General features: G+C 38.9%; 1 protein-coding gene across 1 annotated transcript in view; it reads right to left on the bottom strand.

The window, feature by feature from the left end:
• PLD5 (phospholipase D family, member 5) overlaps positions 1-26888 on the bottom strand; it is a 101226-nt gene that overhangs the window by 36281 nt on the left and 38057 nt on the right. Inside the window, exons 3-4 of the mRNA XM_010017580.1 lie at positions 25609-25723; positions 719-846 (exon numbers count right to left, since the gene is read on the bottom strand). Of these exons, the coding sequence (XP_010015882.1) occupies positions 719-846; positions 25609-25723 (243 nt within the window). The remainder of the gene's footprint in view (positions 1-718; positions 847-25608; positions 25724-26888) is intronic.

Here is a 26888-nt window from a genome sequence, read left to right as displayed (position 1 = left end):
AATGCACATGATAGCTGTTAACTATGATAACTGTTGCAGAAAGAAGAAAAACTACAGATACCCACAGAAGGCCAGAAGGCAAATAAACTGCATTACTGATGCAGTAATACTTATTCAAAATGGTTTTAGACTACAGAGAGTCCTCAGCATTGGTGGTTGGCAGAAGCCTTAGTGTATATCCTTCAACTCTCATGTTTATGAGGACTCAAAATACAGAATTCTGTCTAATATGTACAGCCTTCAAAAACATTATGCTATTGACTTTCAGTATCCATAAATCTCTCCCTCTGGTGGCTATTTCAGGATAATACCCAATACCTATTTGGAAGTCTTCCCAAATTTTGCTTTTCCTTATTTAAATGGCAGATGAGAGGGTCTAAGTCACGCTCACAACATTATCGTGGCATTTCTACAGCAGTTTGTTTTCCAATGAGTTTGCTCACTTTTTTTTTTTTTTTTTTTTTTTTTTTTTAAGAGAAGTAAACTAGCAGGACTGTTGAGGAGAGCTATTCCAGTGAAAAGAAGTAAAATTTCTAGAATATACTTTTGCTCACACAGAGGAGTCATCAAAACTGTGGCAGCGCAGTTTTTGATGCTGGCATTTCTGCCATCAAACTATCATAAAAAGCAAACTATCCACCTTGCTGGCCTCGAAACATTACTTTTCCTCCTCATTATACCCTCAAAGGGTATAGGATTACTCTTTTAATTACATTACCTGTCCCAGCGATCTCCAGTCTAGGCTGGCACTTCCAATATACACGTGCTGTTTATCAACAATCCAGAAAGATGACTGAAGCCGACCTTCATTATATGCTGACATGTTCATATACAACACTTCAGCACCTAGAGATTAAAAGATAAAATAATACATAGCATAATTCAAAACAGCACAGCATACATTATTAAAAAAATCCCAAAATCTTCACATTTCAGGGCCTCAGCTTCCAAAACTACTGAGGGAGGTAATTAAACATACCATTAAGATTTGAAACTAATGATAAATAGTGTTACTGTCCCACTGTTTAAGACATCAACATATATTCAAGGAAAGCAGGTATAGGGAACATTGCCATGCATTATACTGCTTACTTAAGTTTCTTCTACTTTAGAACCAAATAATTGCTGTTTTTTTCTAGCACTGCATGTTCCTAAAAATAGTTTATTTTTAAAGGTCCATTCTGTAACTCAAACCTGCTACATGTTATGATAATGATCTTTAAAATACAAGCCAAAGTACAACACCTCCCTAAAAAGCAGACTCTGCTCCTTTGCCCGGTGCAATGATTGGAGCAGGTAGCCTATGGTGGGCTGTTGCATGGAACGGACTCTGACAAGAGGAACATGGGTGGACAATTAAGGAGTGAGGAAGTAAGCAAAGGCCTAAAGTATGCTGAAACTGCTCTTAATCCTGCTAATCTGTGACATTCAACCTACCACACTGAACTGCACAGTCTTAATAAGGATTGTAGGCCACTGGTATCAAAGGAGCCACCTGTCAGGTAAAAGCACATTGGCTTCATTACATCAGTCGGAGTGTCTGAATTGGCCCCATCAGTATTTTTGCAGGACTAAATCCAGAATATACTTAATACTAGGTAAATGTAGGGGATTTCTCACATCATTATTGCTCTTTCAGTGCTCCAATGTTTGTAAGATTAGGTGATTAATCTGAATTAATCATTGCTAAAAGTAATTTAAAGTAACCCACTCATCTTCACATTTTAGTCATGACAGTATCTAGGGAAGAGAAGTGACTGTAAACAGCAGCCTGGAGGGCAGTAAGGATACCAGCCATCTCCCATTAAACATTCATGGGATCTTGTATCCATGGGATCAGTACCATGAATTCCAGTAACGGCTGGATATGAGTCACAACTTCAAAAGAATTCCAGGTTTGCCTAGAGAACTAAAATGTTTCTTTTCATCTAACTTTCTGACCTTCTAAGAAACACTTGACTCACAACTTTAAGCAACAGTTACCAGTACTAAATGTTTCTTTTTTATCACGAAAACTGTAATTCTCACTTGAAGAAATGATTCTAGAAGTTCAGACATCAAGAAAAGAAGAAAAACCAGTAAGGGACCCTTTTCATGAAGCACCAGACATACAACATAGAATTTTGAGAAAGTTACAGAATTTGGTTCAAGTGTTGTGTATTTGCTGCAACCCAGCTACCTTTCCATTTTTTCCTAGGTAATCACCCATGAGTCTATGTATCCACATTCATCTGTGCTTAAAAACACAGCTATTTCCCAATTTTCCTTGGAACATGTTGCTGCTGACTTTCATTCCATGCATGAATGAGCAGAACTGCTAATTAAGGAGATAATGTGTGTCAAATGGAAAAGAAATCAGAAAATGCTATAGCAGGTGTTAAATGGTAACATTCTTTTCTGATGAATAAACAAAACAAAAGCAACTCCTATTAGTTAAGAGAAACAATTCTGTAAGGCACTAAAAGTTCTAGATGCTTGTCTGAAAACTGTGTTTAAAATCAAGTTTAACATAGCAGTTTGTCTTGATCATATTTTCTTTCCATGCATCTTATTTGCAACATTAAATAGCAGTATGAATTTGACACCCACAACACACCTACATCAAATAGGTTAAAAATGAAATGTTAGGATTTTTGCTGAGGAAACGTAAAACAGTCAGAAACAACGAGCTTCCTTCTCATATCTGAGAGCCTAGAATAAACACAGCTTAAAAACATTTTTAACATATCCACTGCTGAACAAAAACGCTGATTGCCAAAGTTACAAGAGGAATCTATTTACCCAGTAATCAGCAGACACCATCAGTAACCTGACACAAAATTCAGAAGTTGTAAAACACCAGGATTTGTGGGCGTGCGTAGTTTAAGCAGTGGGATGGGACTATCACTCTGAAATATAACCAAATCGATCACCAAAATAGTGAACATAGCAGTGCAGCAGAGAGATAGTGCTATCACACACATCACTAAAATCAAATCCTGGGACCCAATTTCTTTTCCTTCTGGAAACAGCCGACTCATAAGGCTAAGGAAACAGTATCTCTAACTTAATTAAAAAAAAGTCATGTGTTGCAAACAGCAGCTGCTGTGCTGCCTATTAATGAGCCCTTAATTTTTGATGAAAGGGAACACGTATCAGTATTGATAATTGACTCTGTTTGAGAACCCCTTGAGATGTTTTGCTCAAGCAGGCTTAACAGGCCTTCAACATAACGCATCATCCCTAGCGTGGTCCAGGAACCATGAGGAAATTAAATTGGACTGATCAATATGTGAAAGCATAACAGAACTCTTTATCATGCTGCAGTCTCAATTACAGAAAGCTGTGGGTCTGCTGAGTTCAACCAGAAGGCACAGTTTGTAGGCTTGATCGCCAATATAGATGCCAGATTCTCAAAAAATAAATCTAAGAATTTTATTTCACTGAAGATTAAACTGCAGGGTGAGATCTTAGAGAAAACCAGTGCTGTCACTTGAAACACTCAAGTGGATTTTCTGTTCCATAAAATTGTGCATTCAAAAGGTTGGGCCAGATTGCCCTCTTTCTGCAGGAAAAAGAAGACCACCGAAGGGATCAAAGCATGCTTTGAGTAACATACATTTCTTGAGTTCTTTTTCTTCTAGGTGGGGAAGTTTTATACCCTATAAGGGAGATGATTGGTGTAGTCTAGGATGCACAGAGGGGATCCTGCCATTGAGAGCCTGGACCTTCTCCATGCGATGGGAACACAGACACTGGCAGGTGCTGGGCTGCTATTTAGCCTGCCTCTTGCTTTGCGTCATAATGGCAGAAGAAAACTGAAGACAGTAATAGTATTGCAAAAAGACTGACTTTTCATCCATTTCCAAAATAAATCCAATTCCCAAAGTAATTGGGAAGTGCTCCATCCAAAGATGGCATAAACAAGTGCCACTTAAATTTCCAGGCTTGCAGCATCCTGTTTGGTCTAGCTGGCTGCTCTCAGGTACTCCACTAACTATGTCATGAAGGCTACACGGCAAGCCTGACATCGAGAACAGGAGCTTAAGGCTGGGACCTTTCCTACAAAAGCAAAACCACTAAGCTGTTAGCACCAGGCTTTAATCAAGAGCTCATCACATACATGCTCTGCCATCACATACACGCCTCATGCATACTGCATGAAGCGCATCTTGGTGTACCTGTGCCATGGCATATGCTAGCTGCAGGTCACCAGGCAGCTACACAAATTGGGAGACTCTTCTTCCTGTGAAACTGCAGGAGGCTGGGGCTCACAGGGCTGCCACTCAGTCTGCACATCCAGGTTTATGCAATAGTCTGCAGAAGGAGCAGCAGGAGGCTTTGGATCCAGTACCTGTGAGCAATCCAGGATATTACCGGCTTTTGCTGGTGCAAAGGCAACACCACTGAGCCAAATTACCTCTCTGGTGGATACAGTAAATCATTTTTGTAAAGAAGACCTAGAAAGAGCAACTGGTTAGGCTGCTATTATCACAGCTGCCTTGAAAGGAAACATGCAAATTCTGTCTGCGACAGCTTTCAAAAGCACCAGTTACAGCCTAAACTCACTCTGGAGTTAGCAAACATAACGCCCAAGAAACAGAAGCTGCATTTGCTTGTACCACGGCTAAAATTGGCCTTCTGTCTTCACAACTTTCTTACTTTCACTATAGTGTTTTTAAAACCAGGGAGAAATTAAAATGGGAAAGAGGAAGGATTTGAAGATTTTGAGAAGAGGGCCAGACAGAGGTATCTGGGAAGTTGCAGCAAGAGTAATGCTATTCAATGCTGTGATTCACAACAGACAGAGCAAGGATGAGGAAAGCACCAAAAGCCCTGACCTCATTAGCCTTGACAGTAGGAAATAGGGCTGGAGCAGAAAAGAATGTTGAAAGAAATGGAGTTACAGGATCTGACAGCATGTTTTGGGACTGTGCGTTGTGCAGAGCCCTGGGAAAAAGGGTCATGGAGCCAGGCTGGGCTCTGCTACCCCCTGCTAGGTACTGGAGAGTTGTAAAGGTGGAGGAGATGAACAGGGGTTTTTGAAAGCCTCTCCTTCCCCATTTTGGGAAAATGGAGCTTGTCAAGTTCAGGCTGCAGAGGTACAGCAGGCAATGGAAGGGGGAGCACATTGAGGCAGGGGGAGCTACACAGGGCTGTTGGTAGGATGGGGGAGTGGGGAAGTTGTAGGGGGATCACAAAGAAGAAGGGACAGCCAGATACAAGGAAGCACTAGTATATGAAATGTGTTTGGCCAATGAAAGCAGCACTGCTTACAGCTCTCTTGTGTATTTGCAGTTTGAACCTGACAAATGCTTCTGCACCACATCCTGCACATATTCCTGCCACCATTCCCCACATCACCATGAAGGTGGCCACAGCAGGAACAGCTGCCCTCCTCTGCTTACCCCGTTCTTGCTGTCCTTTCTCCCTCTTCATCACTATGTCCATATGCTTTCTTCACAGCACTGTTTTTTTCCCTTCTCTTCATTCTGTGTATTCCTAAGAAAATACTCCAAGTAATGAGACCTTTAAAAAGGAGTCTGAGAATGTTAGCTGTGGCCTCTTTGTTCCACCCTACTGCTGACAGTCACTTGGCACACAAAGACACAGATTTTGATCTGTACCCTTTGGAGAGTGGCCTCAAGCTGGAGTTGAGAGCAGAGTTAACCAATCCATACCATGAACCCTAGAGCTCACAAGCACGTGTACCCTTGAGCACAGCTGGTGGTTGAGCAGCCTGCACAGCACCTTGCACAACCTCTCTGGGGACCTACCGCGTGGCTGCAGGGCAGCACACACGGTGATTGCCACTGTGCCATAGACCTGCTGCATTCTTTCAGCTAAACTGAGTTTTCAGATCAATACAGAAGCAGTTAATCGTCATGTGCTAACTTAGAAAGATCAACAAAATATCCTTTATTACCCCCAGCTTGTTTTTTAAAATACAATTTACTCACTAGGATATACAGATGTATAGCGAATGTCTCCTTCCCTACATTTTGCAACAGAGACTTTAATTTTATTTATTTGATTTCAATTTCAACACTTAGCACAAAGTACACCCATGACTAAAAAGAAATTGTTATTCCACTGAGACAAAACCCCAGAGTTTTCCACACTGTGCTCCCACATGGCAGGGTAGCTGTCTCATATTGGGCAGATGCAAGTGACCCAGGCAGGGAATCATCACCCCATGAATTTTCTTGCTTTTTTCTCGACTGATTGCAGAAAGTCTGGAGGTCTTCCAGAAGCCCCATTAGCGTGACCTCTCAGCACTCACAGGAGGAGAAATACAAAAGCAGAGGAATGCACAACTTGACAACAAAGTTACTTTTACGTCTCTAAATGATTACAAGACAAACTATACAATTTACTACTTCTGTGCACTTTATGGAATATTGGATTCGAAATGCAATCTAAAGTGTGCCTGGCCCAGAAAGATTAATGATTGAGACTTAAAGAGAGAACACTCAAGGACTTTTAGGGAAATCTCTGACGGTAGTACCTTAACTTTCAATCAGCTCTTTTGTTTACATTCCCCTCTGCTCCTCACATTCACTGCCCCTCTCCTTTTCAAAAACTACCAGGACTGAATCCTGCCACTCTGGGATTATATGCCTGTAATGATGTTTTGAAAAATGTGTACAATAAAAACCTTGCTGCCTTTTCTTGAGCAGCTCCATATGCAATGGCCACACACAGAGAAAACTAAATTACGGTTATTCAAAGAAATTATGTTCTAGTACGAGCCCAAGCAATCCCCAGAAAGCCTTTGCAATACAATTTATGTTCACACCAGCTTGGCCTGTCTTAAACTGTAGCACTCAAACTACCTGCATGACAAACATGTCTTTCTCTCTGAATGAAGTTCCCACTCACTCCCAATAAACCATCTTTTACTCCCAGTAAACCATAAACTAACTGTACACACAGCTTCTCAAAACAACACTGGCTCTAAAAGTTAATGCTACCTGTAGTAAAATGAGCCTGCTTCTTGAGTATATATTTTTCATGAAAAAACCTGTGATGCTTACTGCCTTATTTTACAGCATCTGGGGTCACTGACACAAAGATAATTTTGAAGAAATCAGTGCACAGGAGAGGAGTCTGTAGTTGCAGCTCCACGGCCCCCTCTGGTCAGATATGCACCCAGTGGAATTGCAATGGATAGGCTCGTGCACTTGGGGATGTAGCATGAGTGGGTCAGGGAGGACACGCAGAAAACGCTCCCTGCCCCTGTGTGCTGCCACCGCTCATCTCCGCTGGCACGCTCCCCAGCCGGCTCACGTGTCCGTGCCTGGCTGGAGCTTGGAAGAAAGGTTGCTACGAGACATCTTCCCTGAGCAGACGGGCTACAGCCAAGGATTTCCCTGTGGAGCGGCGGGTGTGAGAAGAGAGGTCTCTGTCGCTGCCGGCTGACTGCCCAGCCTCCTCTCCAGGCACTGAGTTAGCTTCTTGCCTGATTCCCTTCCCTCCCCCGCAGACTGCTACCCGCTGTCAGGCTCTCTTCTGCATGATCGGGGGAACAAATAACCTCTACACTGACCACTGTTTTTTTACTTTGTTTTTCCACTCATTCAGTGGATTAAAATAATTGCTGTGAGCCAGCACAGCCTCAGAAACTGCTCTGTCCACACAGCTGAGGAATCCAAGAGCTGAGTATGGGGACAGGAGGGAACAGGGAAAAAAAGAAATACTGAGAAATGTGCATTACAAACCCCATCTCTCTGACTGAAAACAAAGTGTTACAGAATTACAACCAGCATGGTTAAAAATAAAACAAAACCACAAACAACAAACCCCCCCAGTCACAGTGGCATGCACAATCTCATTTTCAGCAAACTTTCTCCTTCATCTCCTCAGCTATGCCCAACTAGCTTTATCGTGGTCCAAGGAATGAACTGGATCAGAAACTGCATCCCAGTTAAAAATAAATAAAAATAAGTTACTTCAAATGTAGAACTATTCACTAGTCCAGCTCATCATTTGGCAGTAAACAATTTTTCTGACACATCTGAAGGCACAGCACAGGTGTGGGAATGAGCGGCTTCTGGCTGGGGGCAATAAGGTGCAGGAGCTGCTTATGCCAGTGCTGTCATTTAAAGGTATGCCCTCGTAATTACAGCCTCCATTCCCCTCAAAATCAAGCCTCTCAGAAATTCCAAGTGGCAACCCCCAGTATTTGTTTGCCTTTTATCCTGTATAACCCTTTGCCTCATGCAAACAAGGCAGATAGGAGGGCAACACTGGCATTTGCTTGGGATGACATTTCCCGCATGCTTACACAAGGGTCCACAGTGACACAGAAGATCCAGAAAGACCTGTCAGGGACTCCTGTGTGTGCAGAGTTTGATCACTGGATGCAGGATGGCAGATTCTTGAGAACAAATGAAAGGTCAGAATTAATTTCTTTCAATTCCTTCTTTAACTTCAATGACATATTGGAAGTTAGTTAGTTCTCAAGGTAATGCTTATCTAAATATGCTCTTACAGTGTCTTTGGAGATGTCAAATGTTGGCCTTTGTTGCTAGTCCAAGTAATCGCAATACCAGTTTCTCAGCTAAGAACCCTGCTGCAGGCAGAGTTCAGCATAGGAATGTTACAGCTCTCACCCGCATGAACAATTTGCATTGACTTTTGATTTACTCAGCAGAAAAAACACATATAACCAAAATGCTTCTCAACCATGCCATGAAAGAGAGGTCTGACAATATTTCTTTGTAATATCCACCCAGCTACACATCATTTCTGATTCACTGACAAAAAGCCAAAGGTCCATTAACTGCATTAATTGCAAGGTGGGCAAACTATGACATATGACAGCCTAGAGATAAAAGGTCTCCTCTTTACCCACAGAATAGGTACAGCAGAAGCACACTCTACATGAGCTTCCCTGCAAATAGCAGGTAGCTCAGTTGATTAATCACATGTGGGCATGTTTAATTAACCTATGCACAGAATTTTAGACTGCAAACAAGAAAGACACTCATACAACCACAGACCTTTGGTCCTCTCAAAGATGTAAAACCAGTTTCCAGAGCAAACTCGTGGCTTTCTCATTTTCACCCATAAGACAGAGGGCTTCCATAAATCCATAAAGCACTGAGATTCCATGAAGAAAACCACAAAATGCAGTGCAGTCCATGTTAAATCTGCTTTATTTAGAAACAGGATCTAAAGCCTGATACCCCTTTCTCTAATGTAGACATGATTTTTAGAAGTAAATTCACCTTGTTAACCCCATAGGTTTTTATAATTTGCACTCTAATAGTTCTTTCCTTTCTTCCCACTTCTTTTTCTTAAGCCCTATGGTAAGCACTTGACTTTTTAAGATTTTTAATTGTTACTGTAGAATTTTACATTCTACATTTTCCACTGGAAATGTATTCTATTCTTATCTATGACACATCCATGTCACCAAGTCCTTGGGAGTCACATGCTGCCACACAGTAGATATTTGATAAGCAAGTACCCCACAAATGCAAGCAGACAACACTACAGTTCATTACATGGAACAAGTCAGGAAAGCAGACATGCTGGAGAGCTCCGCAACGGTGCCACTTGCATTGGGCCCGCTCCTCGCTTTCCCACCTGGATTTGGCCTCTGAAGAGAGTATATTCTGTTCTACATATATTTCTATAGAAACCCTCATCTATACCAATTAGGGTTTCTATATTTTTGTACATACGAAACCCTCATTGTTTGGGACAAAGTTTAGTGCTCCCATTTTAGACTATCTTTAAAAACCAAACCAAAACAAACAAACAAAAAAAAGAGTCTGTGCACAGCAATAACTTGGAAAGATCCAAATAGCTTTTCCTTTCCCTCTAATAATTTTATTGAAAGTAGCAAACATTTCATGCCTTTTTTAAGAGGTTTTGCTGCTGGATGCAGCAAACATGAGAGAAATCCTCATATTGCACTGACTTTGACATCAGTATTTTTCAATCAAATTTTTACTTCTTTTTGAGCTATTTAAGGTATTTCATATCAATAGTCATAGATTATTTTGAATAAAACTTTGAATCATGAGAGCGCTGATGATCAGTTCAATTCTTTCCCCTTAGCAGAACTCAGCATTCCTATAAATAGCATTTTCTGCGTATAAATCTGTTTTGCGAGTCTGATGATTCAGTAGTCTGTAACATAACTAATGTGCAACAAAGTTTGCTAGAATATCTTTTAAAAAAAATACATCTTTTTTTGCCCTTCGTTACTGGAGAGTAGACTGCTCATTTACTAGACGAAGCTATAAAAGTGATTGCTTTAGAGACTGGGAAAAGTAATTTTCTTAGTTGATTCAGGCAACAAAGCGTATTACCACTTAAAGGAAGGCTATAATACTATCAGTAAAAGCATTACTAAAGCTGGATTGTGGCTTTTTTTCTTTGCCTAATTATAATTGCATACATTTTTACTATAAAAGAAAACTATTTTAAATATGAGAGATTAGCAAACACACACTGCTTACCCCACCCCCCTTCAAAGACTCTTTTCTTAACTTGGATTAGCATTATGAAGTACTAGATTTGTTTATATACTTCCTAGATGAAATATCCTAAAATTCAGGGACATTTTTTCATCTTAACACATGAGGAATTAGAATCACAGCCTTCTAGGAATGAACAAGGCTAAATACCTACCAAAAATGCTGTGACTATTTATCCCCATCTCTCTTTTTAACTTATCAACACGATTTCATTCTGATATTCACATATTCTAAACGCATCAGTATTGGCAACAGTCACTTCTAAATGTGCTAGCAATAACACTCGTGCAATCATTCCTCAAATGTGGTCCTCAGACATCTGTAGCTCTGCTTCAGGTTCTGTTGGTTTCCTTCCCATGAAGGAGAAATCTCAGTTCTGTAAGGTCAGAAAGCATAAAGCAGGGCAGGCAAAGAAGTGAGGACAGAGTATGCCTCCTCACAGAGCAGTATTATTTAGTCCTTAGCTACTGCTTTTTATTTTTATAATACCTTCATAATAGAATTGATTTTTCTTCTGTACTTCCATTAACTGATCCTCTGAGCAGCCCTAGAGCATTATATCCAGGCTACCAAAAGTCATGAATACTGGCTGACCTGGCCAAGGCAATATAAGGAAAGCAGAAGCACAGCCAAAACTAACCTGGGTCTGTAGTAGTACAGCCATTTCCTTCAATGTCTCACTTTTCTCCTAACATTTTTCCTTACCTCTTTCCTTTGATCCCATCCTATTATCCTGCCAAGTCAGCCTTTGACTTTTTTTTTCCCCCCAGATCATTCCTATCTCAATTTGAATTATTTTTCTCTCCTTTCATCTATACTGTCACAAGCTCACCAAGAACATGCTTCACCTTTTGCCAGCATTCTTTTCTGATCCTTTCCTAAATTACTCAGTTTTCTGGTTTTGCCCTTCTCTTTCATCTGATTCATTCCTCCCTCCTATTTTATCTTCCCCACTTTTCCCATCATGTCATTCCTCCTCCCCCTCCACTATATTCCACTTCATCCTCAGTTCATCATTTCACTCTTGCCCTTGCATAGTCATTTGTATGTTTTATCATATATATTCATTTGGTTATTCGTTCACTCCTCCACTGCCCAATTACTTGAGGAACATATTTTACTTTTTAACTACATAAGCAGCACAATATATTCTCCAAACATTCATGAATAAATTTGTGTAAAGGAAAAAAAATATTTTTCCTTTAGAGTTTTAAGCCTAACCACATTTCTAGGGTGCTCAGTTTAGTTCTAATTTTATTTAGCATGTGCTAGAACTCCTGCAGGTTTTAACTCATGATATACAATGCAAAAGTAGACAAAGATTGTTGATGGTTGTTGCAGGTTGGGACTCCGGGAATTTCTTTTGCTTTCTTAGTCCAAACAACAACTGAAGCTGAGCTTTTGTTTCTTATTGTAGATCTAAGGTTCTGGAAAGAATAAGGCACTTTACAGTCTCTTCTTTTATAAAAGTAAGCATGTGGAATTGACACTGCTGCTCTGCTGTAGCAGACTGAAGAGTCTCACGCTTGATTTATTACTGTTATGACCAGCATGTCGTATGCATTTTTGAGGTCTTCAGCATTCTGATTTGGTCATGCAGGTGCTTCATACAATAAAATGGAGCAAAATATCAGCAAATGTCTGTGAAAGACAGGCATATAGCTATATTATCCACTATGATATTTTGAACTGATGGAAAACCAGGTCTGTAGGACTTCACTCTGTTCTGCAAACCACATAGGACAGACAGAATTTGCTTGAGGACAATAAAAGACAGATACAGACCAGCTCAGAGCCATCTGGGATGGCAGCAGGGTACAGGACAGGGGCTGCATAACTTGCCTGCTTGAGGCTGCACACTGGGGTCCCTCTGAAAGCCAGGCCAGAAGACAGCATGTGCTCTTCTAGTCCTAATAATCACTACGTGGACTTGGTGCCAATCCCTTCACTTAAGCTGCAGGAGAAAATGCTGCCATTACTTCAGAAGTGCACCTGAAATAGCCACCTGGATGCACACCCAGGAAAGCCTGAACAATGAGAGTGTGGGGCAGCATGACAAGAGACAGACAGGGAAATCAATTAGATTTGTAGTATAAAATGCATGTAAACTGGAAATCATAAAAGATTTGATGGTGAAGGTGACTCAATATTGATATGAAATTACCGAATGCACTGGCAAGCAGGCAACTCCTATATGAAAACCACAAAAGATCAATCTGAAAGTAGCACTAGATTGTAATAGGGTCATACGAAGGACAGGGGACAGTTCTGCTGGCAGGGGAGGATTGGGTCCTTGGAATAAAGGCTGCTGATGTAGGACCTCTCTTTTGTATATTACAAAAGACAAAATGAATGAAGCAAATAAAGCTAGGATTCAAGAGAAAAAGGATAGTCTTACATTTTAAGTTGCTTGAAACAAGTCAGAATATTTGGATACCACAGGTGGTGTTCCAGAAAGCCACTCTGCATGAGACAGGCCAGGGCTGTCATACATGCCATTTTCTGAGGAGTTAGTTTGAGCCCTTGTTGTCTAATCTTGTTCACAGTGATCCTGATACATATTAAGTGCTACACAGTGATAAATACTCTTTAAAATAACACCCAAACAACCAAAATAAGCAACTGATTGTGTGTGCACAAACTGACATCAGAATAAGTGGATATCCTGGCTCTCACCTGCATGTTATTTCTCCATCTATAAAATGGGAACTAAGTTGTTCGTCTATTTCCTGTGGGCATCATGAACATTTACTCTTGAATATTCTTTACGCATTCTTATTCCAGTGTTAACACCACAGGAAGAAAAAAACAAGACAAGTTTGTCCCCAGATGAGGCCTTGACCAGTGTTCAAAACAAGACACAACACAATAAAAATGATAGTGAAATAAAGTATGCTTACTAGAGCATAAGAATCCACGTGCATTGAATTTGATAGGGAAGAAAATGATGTCATATTCAACAAAAGCCTGTATCCTAACTGCAAACAGCTTGACGGTACAAAAAGACATGATACGAAGAATATATTTTTAGATACCATAAATGACTGCTTCATAGACCAATTAGAGAATGCACAGGCTGAGAAGCTACTCTTGATTTATTTTGAGCAATACATAGTATTGCATAGTACAGATTCAATCTGCAACTATCAAAAAGCCTCATGAAGGATGACCACACTGTACTCCAGCTCACTATCTTTGTAACAACATCATCTGCATCTCACAAGCTCATTCTGGTAACATTCAGTTTCAGAAAGAAGACCTTCATAACATAAGGATTTATGCCAAGAGAAAATCAAAAGCCAGAGAGAAAAATTTTTACTCGTTTCCAGACAATACTTGAAAACATTTTAACAGAGGCCCAGCATAAATAAATGTATATTACTACCAAAACCAGATAAAGAAGAATATTAGAGGTAAAATGGTATCCTTCAGTAAGTAGATTGAGAAAAGGAAAGAAAGAAAAGTAAAATCAAACTCAGGCAAACTAAATGTAAAACTATATACAGTGAATCAAAAAGATTTTGAGGAAGTATGGATACTGAAGTCACACAATGCATTGCTACTGTGCCTAGCTTTTTGTGGATGAATAAAATACAAATATATTCAAAAGCAATGCACAGAATAATGGAAAAATCATCCCAACACCACAACAGCTTGCTGAACTCCATGACAAGGCAGTTCCTAACCTAGAAATTTCTAAAAGGATATACAGAGTAAGGGGAATATCATCCTCCACTTGTTTCAGTTGTTACACTCTGTAAGTGTGTGGTTTTGCTAACCTCAGCAGTGCAGAAGAATGACCTTTAGTTTGGTTTCATTGTCTTATGGCTGAAGAGTTGTTATGTGACCCTTTGCTTAGGAACTGTTCATTCTGACAGCTTGGCATTGCAACCATTATACTGGTTTTTTACATGATTTTGGTCACGCTCGAAAAGTTGTGGTCGGTGGCTCAACACCCAAGTGGAAACCAGTGACAAGTAGAGTTACCTAGGGACTGGTACTGGGACCAGCACTGTTCATCATCTTTGTCACCGACAAGGACAGTACACTACGTAATTACTAATATTTGCACATTATGTATAGCTTGTATTCTGTTCAAAGGAAGGAGAAGATGCTGAATGCACTCTTTTCTTAAGCATAAGCATTAGAGACAATCACTTTATAAGGATTAGCAATAAGAGATGGAAATGATGGAATGTAACATTATCTATCATTTTAGGAGCTTTTCTTACAGTTGAATTTTAGAAAAAGCTTAATGTAATTCACTTTCCAACAATGACACTGTGTAAATTTCACAACACAACAAAGTGCTGTAGAAGCCTAAGGTTAATTTGAAACTTGATATAGGATATAACCAGATAGATCCAGTATCAGCATGATTGTGACAACTCCTTGTTACAAAGATAAAGCATGGTAAGCAATGATGTATAAACTGGCAAGATTTGTAACATGGGTTTACTTCACGGTACAGTTGTGCTGGTTGCAACAACCTAAGGGTAGGCATGGTTGAGTATCCTTTCCAAAGTATTCATCAAATTAAAACCAAATGGTGTAGTCAAACAGTGTCAGCTTGGTTTGGACATTTATTAATGCTCTGATGCTTTTGACAATTTCTTATATATTTTTGAGCACGTAATACTTTAATTGCAGGTTTGAAGCAGATATGTTATATTGATTGAGCTAAGCAGCAAAAGGAGCTAGAAGAATGCAAAAACATGTAGACAGCTTTAGAGGTGTTTGTGTTATGTCACTTCAGCTGATGGTCTTCACAGACTACTGTGACTAAATAGGCACAGTTCTAGGAAGACAGTCAAGCTTCAAGTTGATATGAAACATATGGGAACCACACGAATGGACAAGACAAAATTCACTGTCAATAAATTAACCTGGGTTTTTTTGGACTGCTATGTAGTACCACTAGCCTTCATCTCTTTGCAGGATGAGATCATGTTAGTGCTTTTGCATGTAAGAGCACTACATGCTGTGCCAAAATTTCTGGAAAGGGAGTACAGCTACCTAACAAATGTTTTCTGAGCTCAGATGGCCCTGGCAGCTCTTACTAGCTCTTCCAGTAACTGTAGGTAGGAACTTGCATGCTATCCATATGTTTAAAAATGTCACAACTAATTTCTGCTAATGCCATCCGTTACTGGTTCTTCTGTACTAAAAAGTGTCAGCTACTCTAACCAAGTAATGCCATACAGGGAGAATCCATTCCAGCATTTAAACTATCAAGCAAGATTTGGAGATGTTCCTTGTCGTATGAACCTGCTATGTTGGACTTGATTAGTTACTACCAGACAAAAGCAATTTGGCCGTTCACAAGATGGCTGGATTACAACACTCATAGTTCTGCTGAAGCTTATGAAATACAAAAGTGCCCAATTGTGCCAAATCCATGAATACACATGCATTAGTAACAGAGTCAAGTGCATACTGCAATTATGGACTAAAATACTAATGAATCTATCATGACAGACTTTTTCTACTACAAATTTTAAAGCACAAGAGTTGATACTATTTCTACTAAACACGTAGCATCTTAAAAGTGCTGCACAATACATCTAGCTTTAATTCATAAAAAAAAGGTAATATTATTTACCCATGGGTCTTTGAATCAATTACTACAGATATTGGAAAGAATATGACTTATATTTTATAATACAAAACTACACATTACTAATGGGAGGGTACTGTCCGTGGGAACACAGACATTCCTCTCAGTGAAGGTGTTCATTTTTAAGAAAACTCTACAGACACTGAAGAGCTTAGAATTAGAATTTATTTCTTGCCTATCTGGCTCTGTTGGGCACAGAGTTTTTGGCTTAAATGAACCTTCTCCCTCTCTGTAAAACAAACCAGAACAACACAAGACCCTGGTTGCCTGCAGAATTTAAATTATAATGAGTTTTTTTGTTGTTGTTGTTTGTTTGTTTTTCTTTTTATTGGTTGTGGAGAACTCTGTAAGGCAGGCCATGCCTAAATCATAGAATGGTTTGGGTTGGAAAGGACCTTAAAATCATCTAGTTCCAACCCCCCTGCCAAGGGTAGGGATGCCTCACCCTAGACCATGTTGCCCAAGGCTCTGTCCAACTTGGCCTTGACCACTGCCAGAGACAGAAGAAGGAATCTTCTTAAAGTTCATGCGCTTCAGGCTGGCAAGAGAAAATAACCTCTTTCACATTGTGATCTATTATGGTGCCTAGTTTGGGGATATTTGTGTGTCCAGTGGAAGCTTTATTCCCAGATTAGGCATCTAGTTTCTTATAGAACCTATAAAATTGGACTATCAGCAACTTTTTTTTTTTTTTTTTTGAGCTAAAAGACATCTAAAATAAGTAGCAGGTAATGGCAACAGAAGGTATACTGTTCACCCCAGCCCCTCACTTGGAATTGCACAGGAGGATCGATACTCCAATGAAGGCTCAAAATCCTGTCCTATAATCAGAAGCTTAAAATAATTCTTTTACAAGTGAGGGCAAGGTATTTTTTTCAAAATATATGCGGTGGCAGTAGAAAGAGCAGAAGCAGAGCAGGGACTGGAAACCACACCAAATGCATTTGTGACTACTATACAGACATCTTCAAATGCATACAGGTATTTTCTGCAAACTGCAGGAGGGACTGAGAGAGTGCCACTACAGAATACCCTCTGCACTTCCAATCCTTTATGACTGCAAATTCTGTTTTACAAAGTTCAATATTTTTCAATACTAACTTAAACAATTTGCTTGATGTCAGGTAGTCCGCATTTCTTCAAGCTGACAATTTAGAAACCTTCAGACAGAGCAGGATTTTTAACCTAATCTGCAACTCAGGCAGGTGTTGTGTGTCAAACACATTCTGTGTATCTACATGAGTGTCTAAGATGTAACAAAAATGCTACCCACCTGCTCTTTTCAGCCACGTTTCATAGGGCTGGACATGGCTTACCTTACACTGCAGCATCTAGCTCCCCAACTGAAACAAGTGAGAAACATTGCGTATGAGTTCTCATGGGATTTAGGCATAAAACCAATGTTAAACATTTCCTTGCTATCAAGACATTAGTGGATGTGTGCACACTTAGCAACATAAAATGAGCTAAAAGAGTTTAGGAGCCTGAGAGAAAGATGTGTTCCCAAAACCCAACGAAGCAGGAGTTTCTGCATGTTAGTGTTGCCAAAATGGTAGATACTCGAATACTTGAGTCTCTGATGCAAAACTGGGATCCACTTCTTTAAGATGGGATACAAATAGTTTTGGAAATTCTGCTCAGTATTTCTCATTATGCAGAACTCTGTCAAAGTTGTTATGCAGTTCTAAGAGGTAAAGAACACAATGAAATCTTTCATCTTGGAACTAGCTTTAAGATTGCTTGTCACAGGCTCGAGGTTGTTGAGAAAATATCAGGAAACACTCTCCAGCAGCAACTAATAAGATCTAAATCAAATCATGCATCTACTCTGTTGTGGGTACCCAAGGAATACAAAATGAAAATAAAAAAGGAAGAAGGCCTGATTCAAAATAAATCAAAATATAAAAATGAATTTAAAGTCAGGTGTCAAAGGCCTTGCCAGTACAATTTTCATTAGCTGCCTTTTGAACAGTCATATTTTAAGGTATAGCTTAGGCAGAGTTTTCAAAAAACGTATTTAAAATCTGAAAGGAATGGAAGAAGGGATTTCTCCCCATCTGTTCAAATCCTCCTTTGCTTAACTCTATGAAAGTTAGACCTACTCCCTTCCTTCAGAAGAACTCGCCCCTAATCTACTGGCCCTTTCAAAGGATCCTGCTTACTTGTTACTGAAAAAACATAGCAGAAAATTAGTCTAAATTTGATACTGCTGAATTTTAAAAGAGCAGGAGCTTATCTCATCTTATCAGCACCCTTCCCTCTCACACAGTCTTGGAGGATCCAGCCCAGGAAAGATCGATAAAGAAAGCAATGGATCTATAACTCCATTCAATGCCTTACCTAAAACCATAAACTGAACTTCAGCTACCAAGAGCACTCTTTACACCCCTATGGAGCATGCATCAGTTAATATTATTTTCATGGTACGTTGTGCAAGAACTGGCCATCTGGACAGGCAGAAATCTCTTCAAGATCCAGCTTCAGGATTCCAATTTTGCATTCTACGAGTGGAGTGTATTTTCCTTTTAGTCTTTGCATTGTTTTTACATTGATTCTCAATGTTATCTTCTCATGAAGAAGAATTGAAAGCTTTCTCAGAATCATAGAAAAGCCCAGGTTAGAAGTGTTCTCAAAAGATCATTCCACACAATCTTTTGTAGGAATGGAAGCCTATATGAGATTATCAAGCATCCTGTCTAGTCACATCTTGAAAACTTCCAGTGACAGGGACTCTACCACATCCTTGGGGAGGTTGTTCCAGTAAATGATTGTCTACTGGTGAATGTAAAAACAAATTTTAAAATCTATCTTTCTTACATTGAGGGAAAGGTGCTTAAACACAGAAGTTTATGTTTTTCTTGCAAATCATTATGGAACAATTAAAATCAGCTTTGAAACCAATCTAGACCTTTCCCATGCACCAGAGAAAAATACTCATGAGGCCACTCCTCATAGGGGCTTGTCTACTTTCTTCTTAAAATTGCCAGTGGTAGCTCTTTCATAAGCTGCTCACAGTCCACTGTCCCCATATTTAGAACACTGTCTCCAATACTGAATCCAAATACTCTGGGCTGAATATAAATCAATGTCATCATGATTTACCCTACCAATGGCCTTCACAAAAGCCCAAATCACTCAAAATCCAAACACCTTTTAGGCACCAAGAAACTTATCAGAAAATGCCATCTCTTACTCCTATAGCTTAATCTTTTCCAGCGAGAACAGCAGCTTCTCCTAAATGGTGAACTCCACATTCTTATGGTTTGCAGTAAACAAAGGCTCTAGGTTAAAAAAAGTGCTTAACTCACAGCTTATTTCATAAGGAGAAACTGGACTGATGTTCCCAGGTGATCTCCACCTTTTCTAAGACACAACACAGTTTTTTCAGTTCTTGTATAATATGTTAAAAATACAGTATCTTCTTCCCACTCCCTCACAACTAGACAGGGAAAGGGAACATGATTGTGGCCAAAGGTAAGAAGAAACTCACATCCCACGAGCATCATGGCTCTAAAACTATGCAGCACTTTAAGTGTGTCAACAGAAGCAGACAGAACATGGGACTAAACACATTTCATCTGATATATAAATCATATTCACTATTACTGTCCGTCATGCAACAATTTCATTAAAACAGAAGCATAGGAAAAAACAAAACCACTAAAAAAGTTCGTAGCCATTACATGAACTCTGAGCTTTCTGGTGGCATGGCAGATTAAGCCTATCTAAACTAGTTTCCAGTGACCCTGCATCCCTTGCCAACCCCAGCTATGCATTTCCTTTCGGTGTTGTACCCAGTATTTATGTCTCTGAGATGATACACTGAGTAATGCAGAAATCTAATGCAAATTACAAGCAAGCTAGCCAAAAAAAAAAGCAGTCTGTAGCCAAATCAGCCCCCTGAACTGTCTTGCCACATGATCACTGGTGCAAGGAAGAAGGTAGAGACAACATATGGCGGGGAGGGCAAAGAGGAGGCTGGGATCATGCAGCTGCTGAGATATAAACTAATGTAATTTGTCATGAAATGGTATCTGTTAATGTTTGCAATCCAAGTGTAAAAAGAAAAGCACAAAGAGCTCAATTTCCTACTAATTTCTTTATCTCCCTGCAATAATATAACTTTTTAGTTTCTCTGCTTTGGTTGTATCTGGTTAAGGGAGAGTGTAATCCTGGACAAATGAGCATGAGCTGCTCAGTAACAGCAGCACATGTGATGTGGTGATTAGAACCTGCCCTAACACAATGACTTTAAATAAATCTCCATTTTCATTGCTATAATTCAATAGCTATTAGTTGAGTTAGATGAGGTTTTTTTCATCACATTATGATACAGACAGACTCCTCTTTTCATATCTGCCACCATGAGCACTGAAAAACAAGAAACTTGCCTTGTAAATATGTATCTATATAAAAATATTCATGAAAAGGGAGTATTGGGGAAAAAGTGAATAGAAAAGGAATGAAGAAATGCAAATTGAAGAAAAGAAATCCACTGGAATGTCTTAAAAAGCATTAACACTGTCAGCTAAAATAAGATCATAATTAGTAAGGGATTTAGATTCTGTACACGTAAGAAATGATACAACAACCTGCTAATTGAAGACAATAATATTCAAATGTTACTGAGGAACAAAGACTGGTACGTAATTGTGTGCAAGGAGTAGGAGGGTTACAAGAAATGTTTCAATCTAGTAGACTGAACCACAGCTGAGAAAAGGCTAAAACAACAACCTTGAAAACAAGCATTAAAAAGCTAGTGTCACAGTAAAAGGAGGACAAAGAAGAACATGTTTGTTTACACAGTGGGCCAAATTTTGCCTACAGGCAGACCTACCCTACAAGAAAGTCATATACATATATGCATATTATTTGTTTACATATGAAAGTGAGATATAGCTTTAATTGTAGAGAAGCAAAACTTCACACCCTAGGACTGCATGTAACAAAGGTCCTATAAAAATAACATAGAATCATAGAATAGTTAGGGTTGGAAAGGACCTTAAGATCATGTAGTTCCAACCCCCCTGCCATGAGTAGGGACACCACATCATAGTTTATAGCCTGTTTAGTAATAATTTTGACAACTAACATGAGACTGAATTTTTAAAATTACTGATACACTTTTTTTTAATTACGACCATAGAAAACAAATGCTCAGATCTGGCTTTTGATGTCTGTGCTGTGATTAAGCATCACTCATTGTCCCTGAAAGACAGAAACAGCAAGCAACCTCACCAAACAGTGATGTTGTAAAAAGAAATTCATTAATACTGTATTTGCAGAGCACTCAGATACCACAGTGAGAAGCCGCACAGAAAAGCCTGTGAGGAAATTAATCATTCTGCATTCAGTGCAGGATCTGGCAGATGTGCCATAAAGAAAGCCTCGAGACATACATTAAATATGAAGATAAAAAAAGATCCTAGCCATTACTAGCAAAAATAATATCCCCTGAATGAGCATCATCTGCCTTAAGGCATTAAATGTTTCACATATTCTCATACAATACAACGGAAAAACTTTTGATTAATGTGGTAAGATTATAGCAACTCCCAGCCAGGTATTCTATGCAAAATATAGAATCTGATACGTAATTAAGTCTATCATAAATATATGTCCTGGGACTAGTATTTCTTCATTTCCGCATGCTTAATTTTGCAACTAAATAACACCTCCACATCACAGCAATTATTAGCTAATGTTTATTCTCAGCACTCAGGAGTTCCTGTCACCACAGTTCTAGGTGTGTTTTGTGTTAGCACAGTAAATCAACCAATGTTTCACACTGCAGCTGCTAGACTGCTTCTGTAATCAAGAAACCCTGTTTTACAGCTAGCTCAAGTGATTCAGGATAGCAAAGACATGACAAAAGAAGGCTTAACAGTGGCAACAAATCTGCAGGTTCAGAGCTAGCTCAGTTATCTGTACTAACATTGCACTGTAAATTACTGATTTTATTTTACTCTACATCAGTTCTTCTCTCCCATCCACATAAGTTTGTCTTACCCCATCAGCTCAAATCTGAAGTCAGATTTCAACTTTCTCCTCTGTTAATCAGTAGGGACGGCTGCTGGAGAGGAAGGATGTGTAGGGAGGACTCTGGGATGCACCCCTGGGTTGGAAAAGGTCTACCAAAGCTGCTTTCTACAGTACTTCAGAAATGGGGAGAAGAGGCAAGGGGGCTCCATGCATGCCTGTCTAGAAAAATGAAAGATGTGCTAGAATAATCTGGCTGGAAGAAATAGTCTCAGTATCTGTGCTGAGATGCAGCAGTGCTGTAACATATTATGGTTCCTAGTACAAAAAAATAATAAGTAAATAAAAAAAAAAAATCAGACACCACTGCATCAGACAATATGGATGACCAAGTATAGTTCTTCAAGCAACCACATACAAACCCATGCCACGGTGTCAAGACTAAGGTTTTTACCTGGGCTACTTAAGTCAGAAAGGGCACACTACCTGAAGATGCAGCGAGGTAGGTAACAGGTGAGGAACTGCAGCATCCTTAAAGGTTCCCAGGCTGTATCAACAGGTACATCTTAAGGCTGACACCCAAATTATTCCTTATCTTGACCCCAGGAACCTGTCTGCACAGCACGGGGGCACAGCTCAACGGTTCTAATCACCCAGTCTGCTGAAAAGAAAGGCAAGGCTTTTCCACCTCTCTGTGCAATAGTCACTGTTTCTTACATTTAGAAGGACAACCCGCTACCTGGAGACAGTGTGAGTCTCACCATGGAAAGAGGCTAGCCTATGCTTACCTAGCAAGGTGAAAGCAGGCTCAGGAACACATGAAGCTCAGAGAGTCCCACAGGTTATGTATGTGGTTTCTCTCCATGCTGCTCCCATGCTACTCCCATGGCTGATGAACCACAGAGCAGTGTTTGGATCCTCCTCTGCCTAATTCAGACAGACACTGCAAATGGGAGTTTGGGTCTTTTTAGTCAAATGTGTTCTGATCCTCTGCCATGAGAAGCTTCGAAACTTAGCTGAGCTATTGGTATATTTACTGCTTTCTTTCCCACCAGAGGAATATTTCTACCAAAAGAGGTGCATGACATACTTCTGTAAGCCAAATCTGACCAGTTGCAGGGGAAAAATCCTGTTATCTTCATGAAGGTGTGTCCAAATGATGATGCACATTTCCTTTCAAGGATCAATATGGACTGATTTTTGAGGAAGGAGGTGGCCAGCGACTCAGGAGTAAAGAGGTTAATGATTTTAGTAGACAGATCTTCCAGGATGGCATAGCAAAGCTTAATGATATGTTACTCCTCAGGAAGACAATGGTAGCAGGTAACAGTAATTTTTTTCTACAGCAGACATTAAAAAGTCTAATAGAGGTACATTTTCCATTTACTGCGCTATTGATATTATTGAACTAATAGAATTTGGGGTAGCCTTTTTTTTTTTTTTTTTTTTAAGGTAGCCTACCAGTCCAGTTACCTTCTATTTGACACAAGCAGGACACACCATGAGTCTGCTGTTCATACAAGGTCTGCTCATTTAAACATAAAATTAAGACAACTAAATCTGATTGAAAGTTAAAACTAACATATCTCCTTTCAGGAATGCAGAACCAAATAAAGATTTATCTAGCTTTCCCTGAGATAAAAACCAAACACCAAACTTAAATTGTGTGTGTGCACACAATTTATGCAGGTGAAAGACTTTCATCAGAGCTGGCAATCACCATGTCATCAACAAGACATTCTAACACACAAATTGTAGAAATAAGCAAACCAAAACATAGAATGAGAAAAAAAAAACAACCCACCCCAACATTCATAGTGAGAAAATCAAGACGTTATAATATTGACCTTTGAAAGGCAACAGTACACAATGATATCTACAATCACAGGGTTCAAAAATGATGACAGCAAAATTCAGAAGGACTATTAAAAGTAGTGACTTTCTCCTATTCTTTGTAGCTCAGAGCACTCAAATATATCGACCATTTCAGTACTCTAAAATTTCCTGTCTTAGAAATCTGAATGAGGCAAATTTGAACCTAGTAAAATTGTAAAAGCCTATGTTCTGTTTGTTTGTTTGTTCAAAAAGCTCACAGGTCTGATTAATTCCCACATAAACTGAAGGAAGTGTTAATGACAAACATCGCTGCCTTTTCTAGCCAAAAGGTTTGCTCATCTTCTTTTCAAAGAGGATATTTTTTGATATTGGATATTGTCAGTAAATGATAGCTAAAATACCTATTGCCAGGTACATCAATGTGAATATACAGGCCCCAGCTGTTATCTCTTCTGACTCATGGGAATTTGGAATGTCAGAATTGGAGGGAAAAGAAACCACTTTTTCAAAGACAGTTTTACTGACATGGATACTAGAACACCTATTTCTTTTTCAACACGTCAGAAAAAGATGATTCCTTACTTCACAGATTTCTGACAAGGCTGATGTACTCTTACAGGTTATCAAAGGATCAATACCACTTTTGGTTATGTAACAGAAATAATCAAAGCCCTGGAATAGGCAGGGTCGCAAAATGACAAGTCTATGTATTTATTACATTTAAATAACATGTCAGTCTTGATCAAAAGATGATCTCTTTAAGGACTTCCATTAGTAATGTTCTTTTACTTACCCAATGGGGAGATTGCAAGGAATTTAAACAAATAAAGATTGATTTCTTTTGGAAAAGAGTGTTCTTTACAGTAAAAAAACATGTTTTGTTAGGGTGCTGCTACACATAGCAACTGCTTTGCTTAATTTACTTTTTAGAATTCCCTTTGTGATGCAGTTAGTAATCTGTGTTAAAAATTATCACCATGGAAATACATTGGTTCTTTTTGGCCTTCGAAAAATGTATCTTACCCTTAAAATCATACTTTTATCAGATTATACAGATAATTAATGTATTATTATTCAGCAGAATTGTGTACAAGATTGCTAAAACTCCTAAGAGATTCTGATTTCTTTCTGCATTTCTTAAAATCTCTTTGCCATTCTTCTACACAGTTTTACATAAAGCAACTTTATTCATGTAGTGCCAGTGCGTAATCTCTCTTTGCATAGGGATTTAAGCCTCAAAGCAATGATTAGGAAAGCAGACACCTAAGAAATAGATGTAGCACATAAAACCTTATCAGTTAATAGACTGACAGACTATTCTCTAGTGCTTTTGGAATCACCAGAACCATTGTCATGTCAGTTTATTTATTCTGCTATTGTTCAAAAAAGGAAACTGTCTCTTCCCAGAAGTTATTACAGCAGTCTCTCAAGTTACTTTGCCTAGCATTGGGATGGCTGTAGTGAGTTTAAACATCTATGTAATCACTGCACCAACTTTTTAACCACTTGCACACTGCAAACAACAACTACAGTAATAGACTTTCAGATCTTTGAGAACTATGGACCAGAGAAAGCTAAAGGATTATAGGGTAACAGTGCTAAACGAAGAGCGTACATCTTATACATCATCTGAAGCTGCATTTTAGGTAAAGGGAACATTACATATCAGTCAATGGCATAATAACACAAAGACTGTGGTCTTACCCTTTGTTTTCAAGTCGTTTAATACCTTTGATTCCACAGGCAGTATATCGCTCACTAGTTTTATCTCAATATTTCGGGATGCCAGTTCAAGCAATTTTTCAAAAAGACGCTGACCCTGGGAAGAAAATTAAAGGAAACCAGAAGTTGTGAGACAGAATTGTTCAAATAGCAAATGAACAGATTAAAGTTAAAACAAAAACATATTGTAAAACAGCTGAATAAATATGTTTCTAGGTATGGTTAAATCTACCCTAAAAGTTAGCAACTCAAGCCACTTTTCCCAGATTATGCAATACCATTGCTGACAGGTGACACACAGAGAACGAAATGTCCGGATTGTTTATGCTTCATAAACATATTCTTATATTAATTTTCTTCTAAAGAATTACATTCTCTTAAATCAGAATAAAAAAGTAGAAGGACAAGAGTTTACTACACTTATTTGGTATTGAATGGTTTTCTGTAATTGATTCTAACCATAGTACAATACATTTTCAAGTGGTCACATGCTCATCTTTCTATGAGCTATATCACAAATGGAAACAGTGATCTACATGTATTTCATATGGTTTTCCTTTTTACACTATTATAAATCTACTATTTAAGCCCTATTTCTAACCAAGAACAAAAAAAAAAAGAGAAATCTCAGTTACTTGTAAAAGCAGAAATAAAGACATTTGTTTCACTTGAAAAATGAAATTTTGAATCACATTTTTCCACATCTGAGAAACAAAGAAAAAGTAGACCTGATTGCATAGTAAACATTTAATTTTTAGATTCAATATTTTAACTTGAAGAAAAATACTTAATTAAAAGCATCTAAACAATTTGAAGAATAAAACATCATATATGAAATATGCTGTGTTACTACAACCACAGTGAGAGCCCATTTCCTTTGCTGCTGTTCTAGCTTACTACAGCAGACACCAGTAACAGCTAGCAGCGAAATACACAAAAACGTTGTGTTTACACAGCTAACAAAGTTCCTGCCCTACCTCTACAGTTCACTTTAGATTCCATATAGTGCTGGCCCCAAGGCAAAGCAAAAAAGCAAGTCATATCAACTTACAAAGAAAGATGTAGAAGATAAAGATTTCCACAGAAACATGTTAGATGATTCTCTGAACAAACTGTTACTCTAAAAATCTTACAAGGATTTTTCTATTCAACAAAAATCACCAAAGCAAAAGCAGTTTGCAATCTGACTTTGCATGGACTTACAAAACCTGACAGAAGCCTTTACTCCCGCATCAAACCCCAAAGCAGCAGACAGTGGAAAG

Source organism: Nestor notabilis, unplaced genomic scaffold (genome assembly GCF_000696875.1).
Source record: "Nestor notabilis isolate BGI_N333 unplaced genomic scaffold, ASM69687v1 scaffold447, whole genome shotgun sequence".
Taxonomy (NCBI): domain Eukaryota; kingdom Metazoa; phylum Chordata; class Aves; order Psittaciformes; family Psittacidae; genus Nestor; species Nestor notabilis.
Note: the sequence above shows the minus strand (reverse complement) of the source record. Positions and strands in the feature narration are given on the sequence as shown.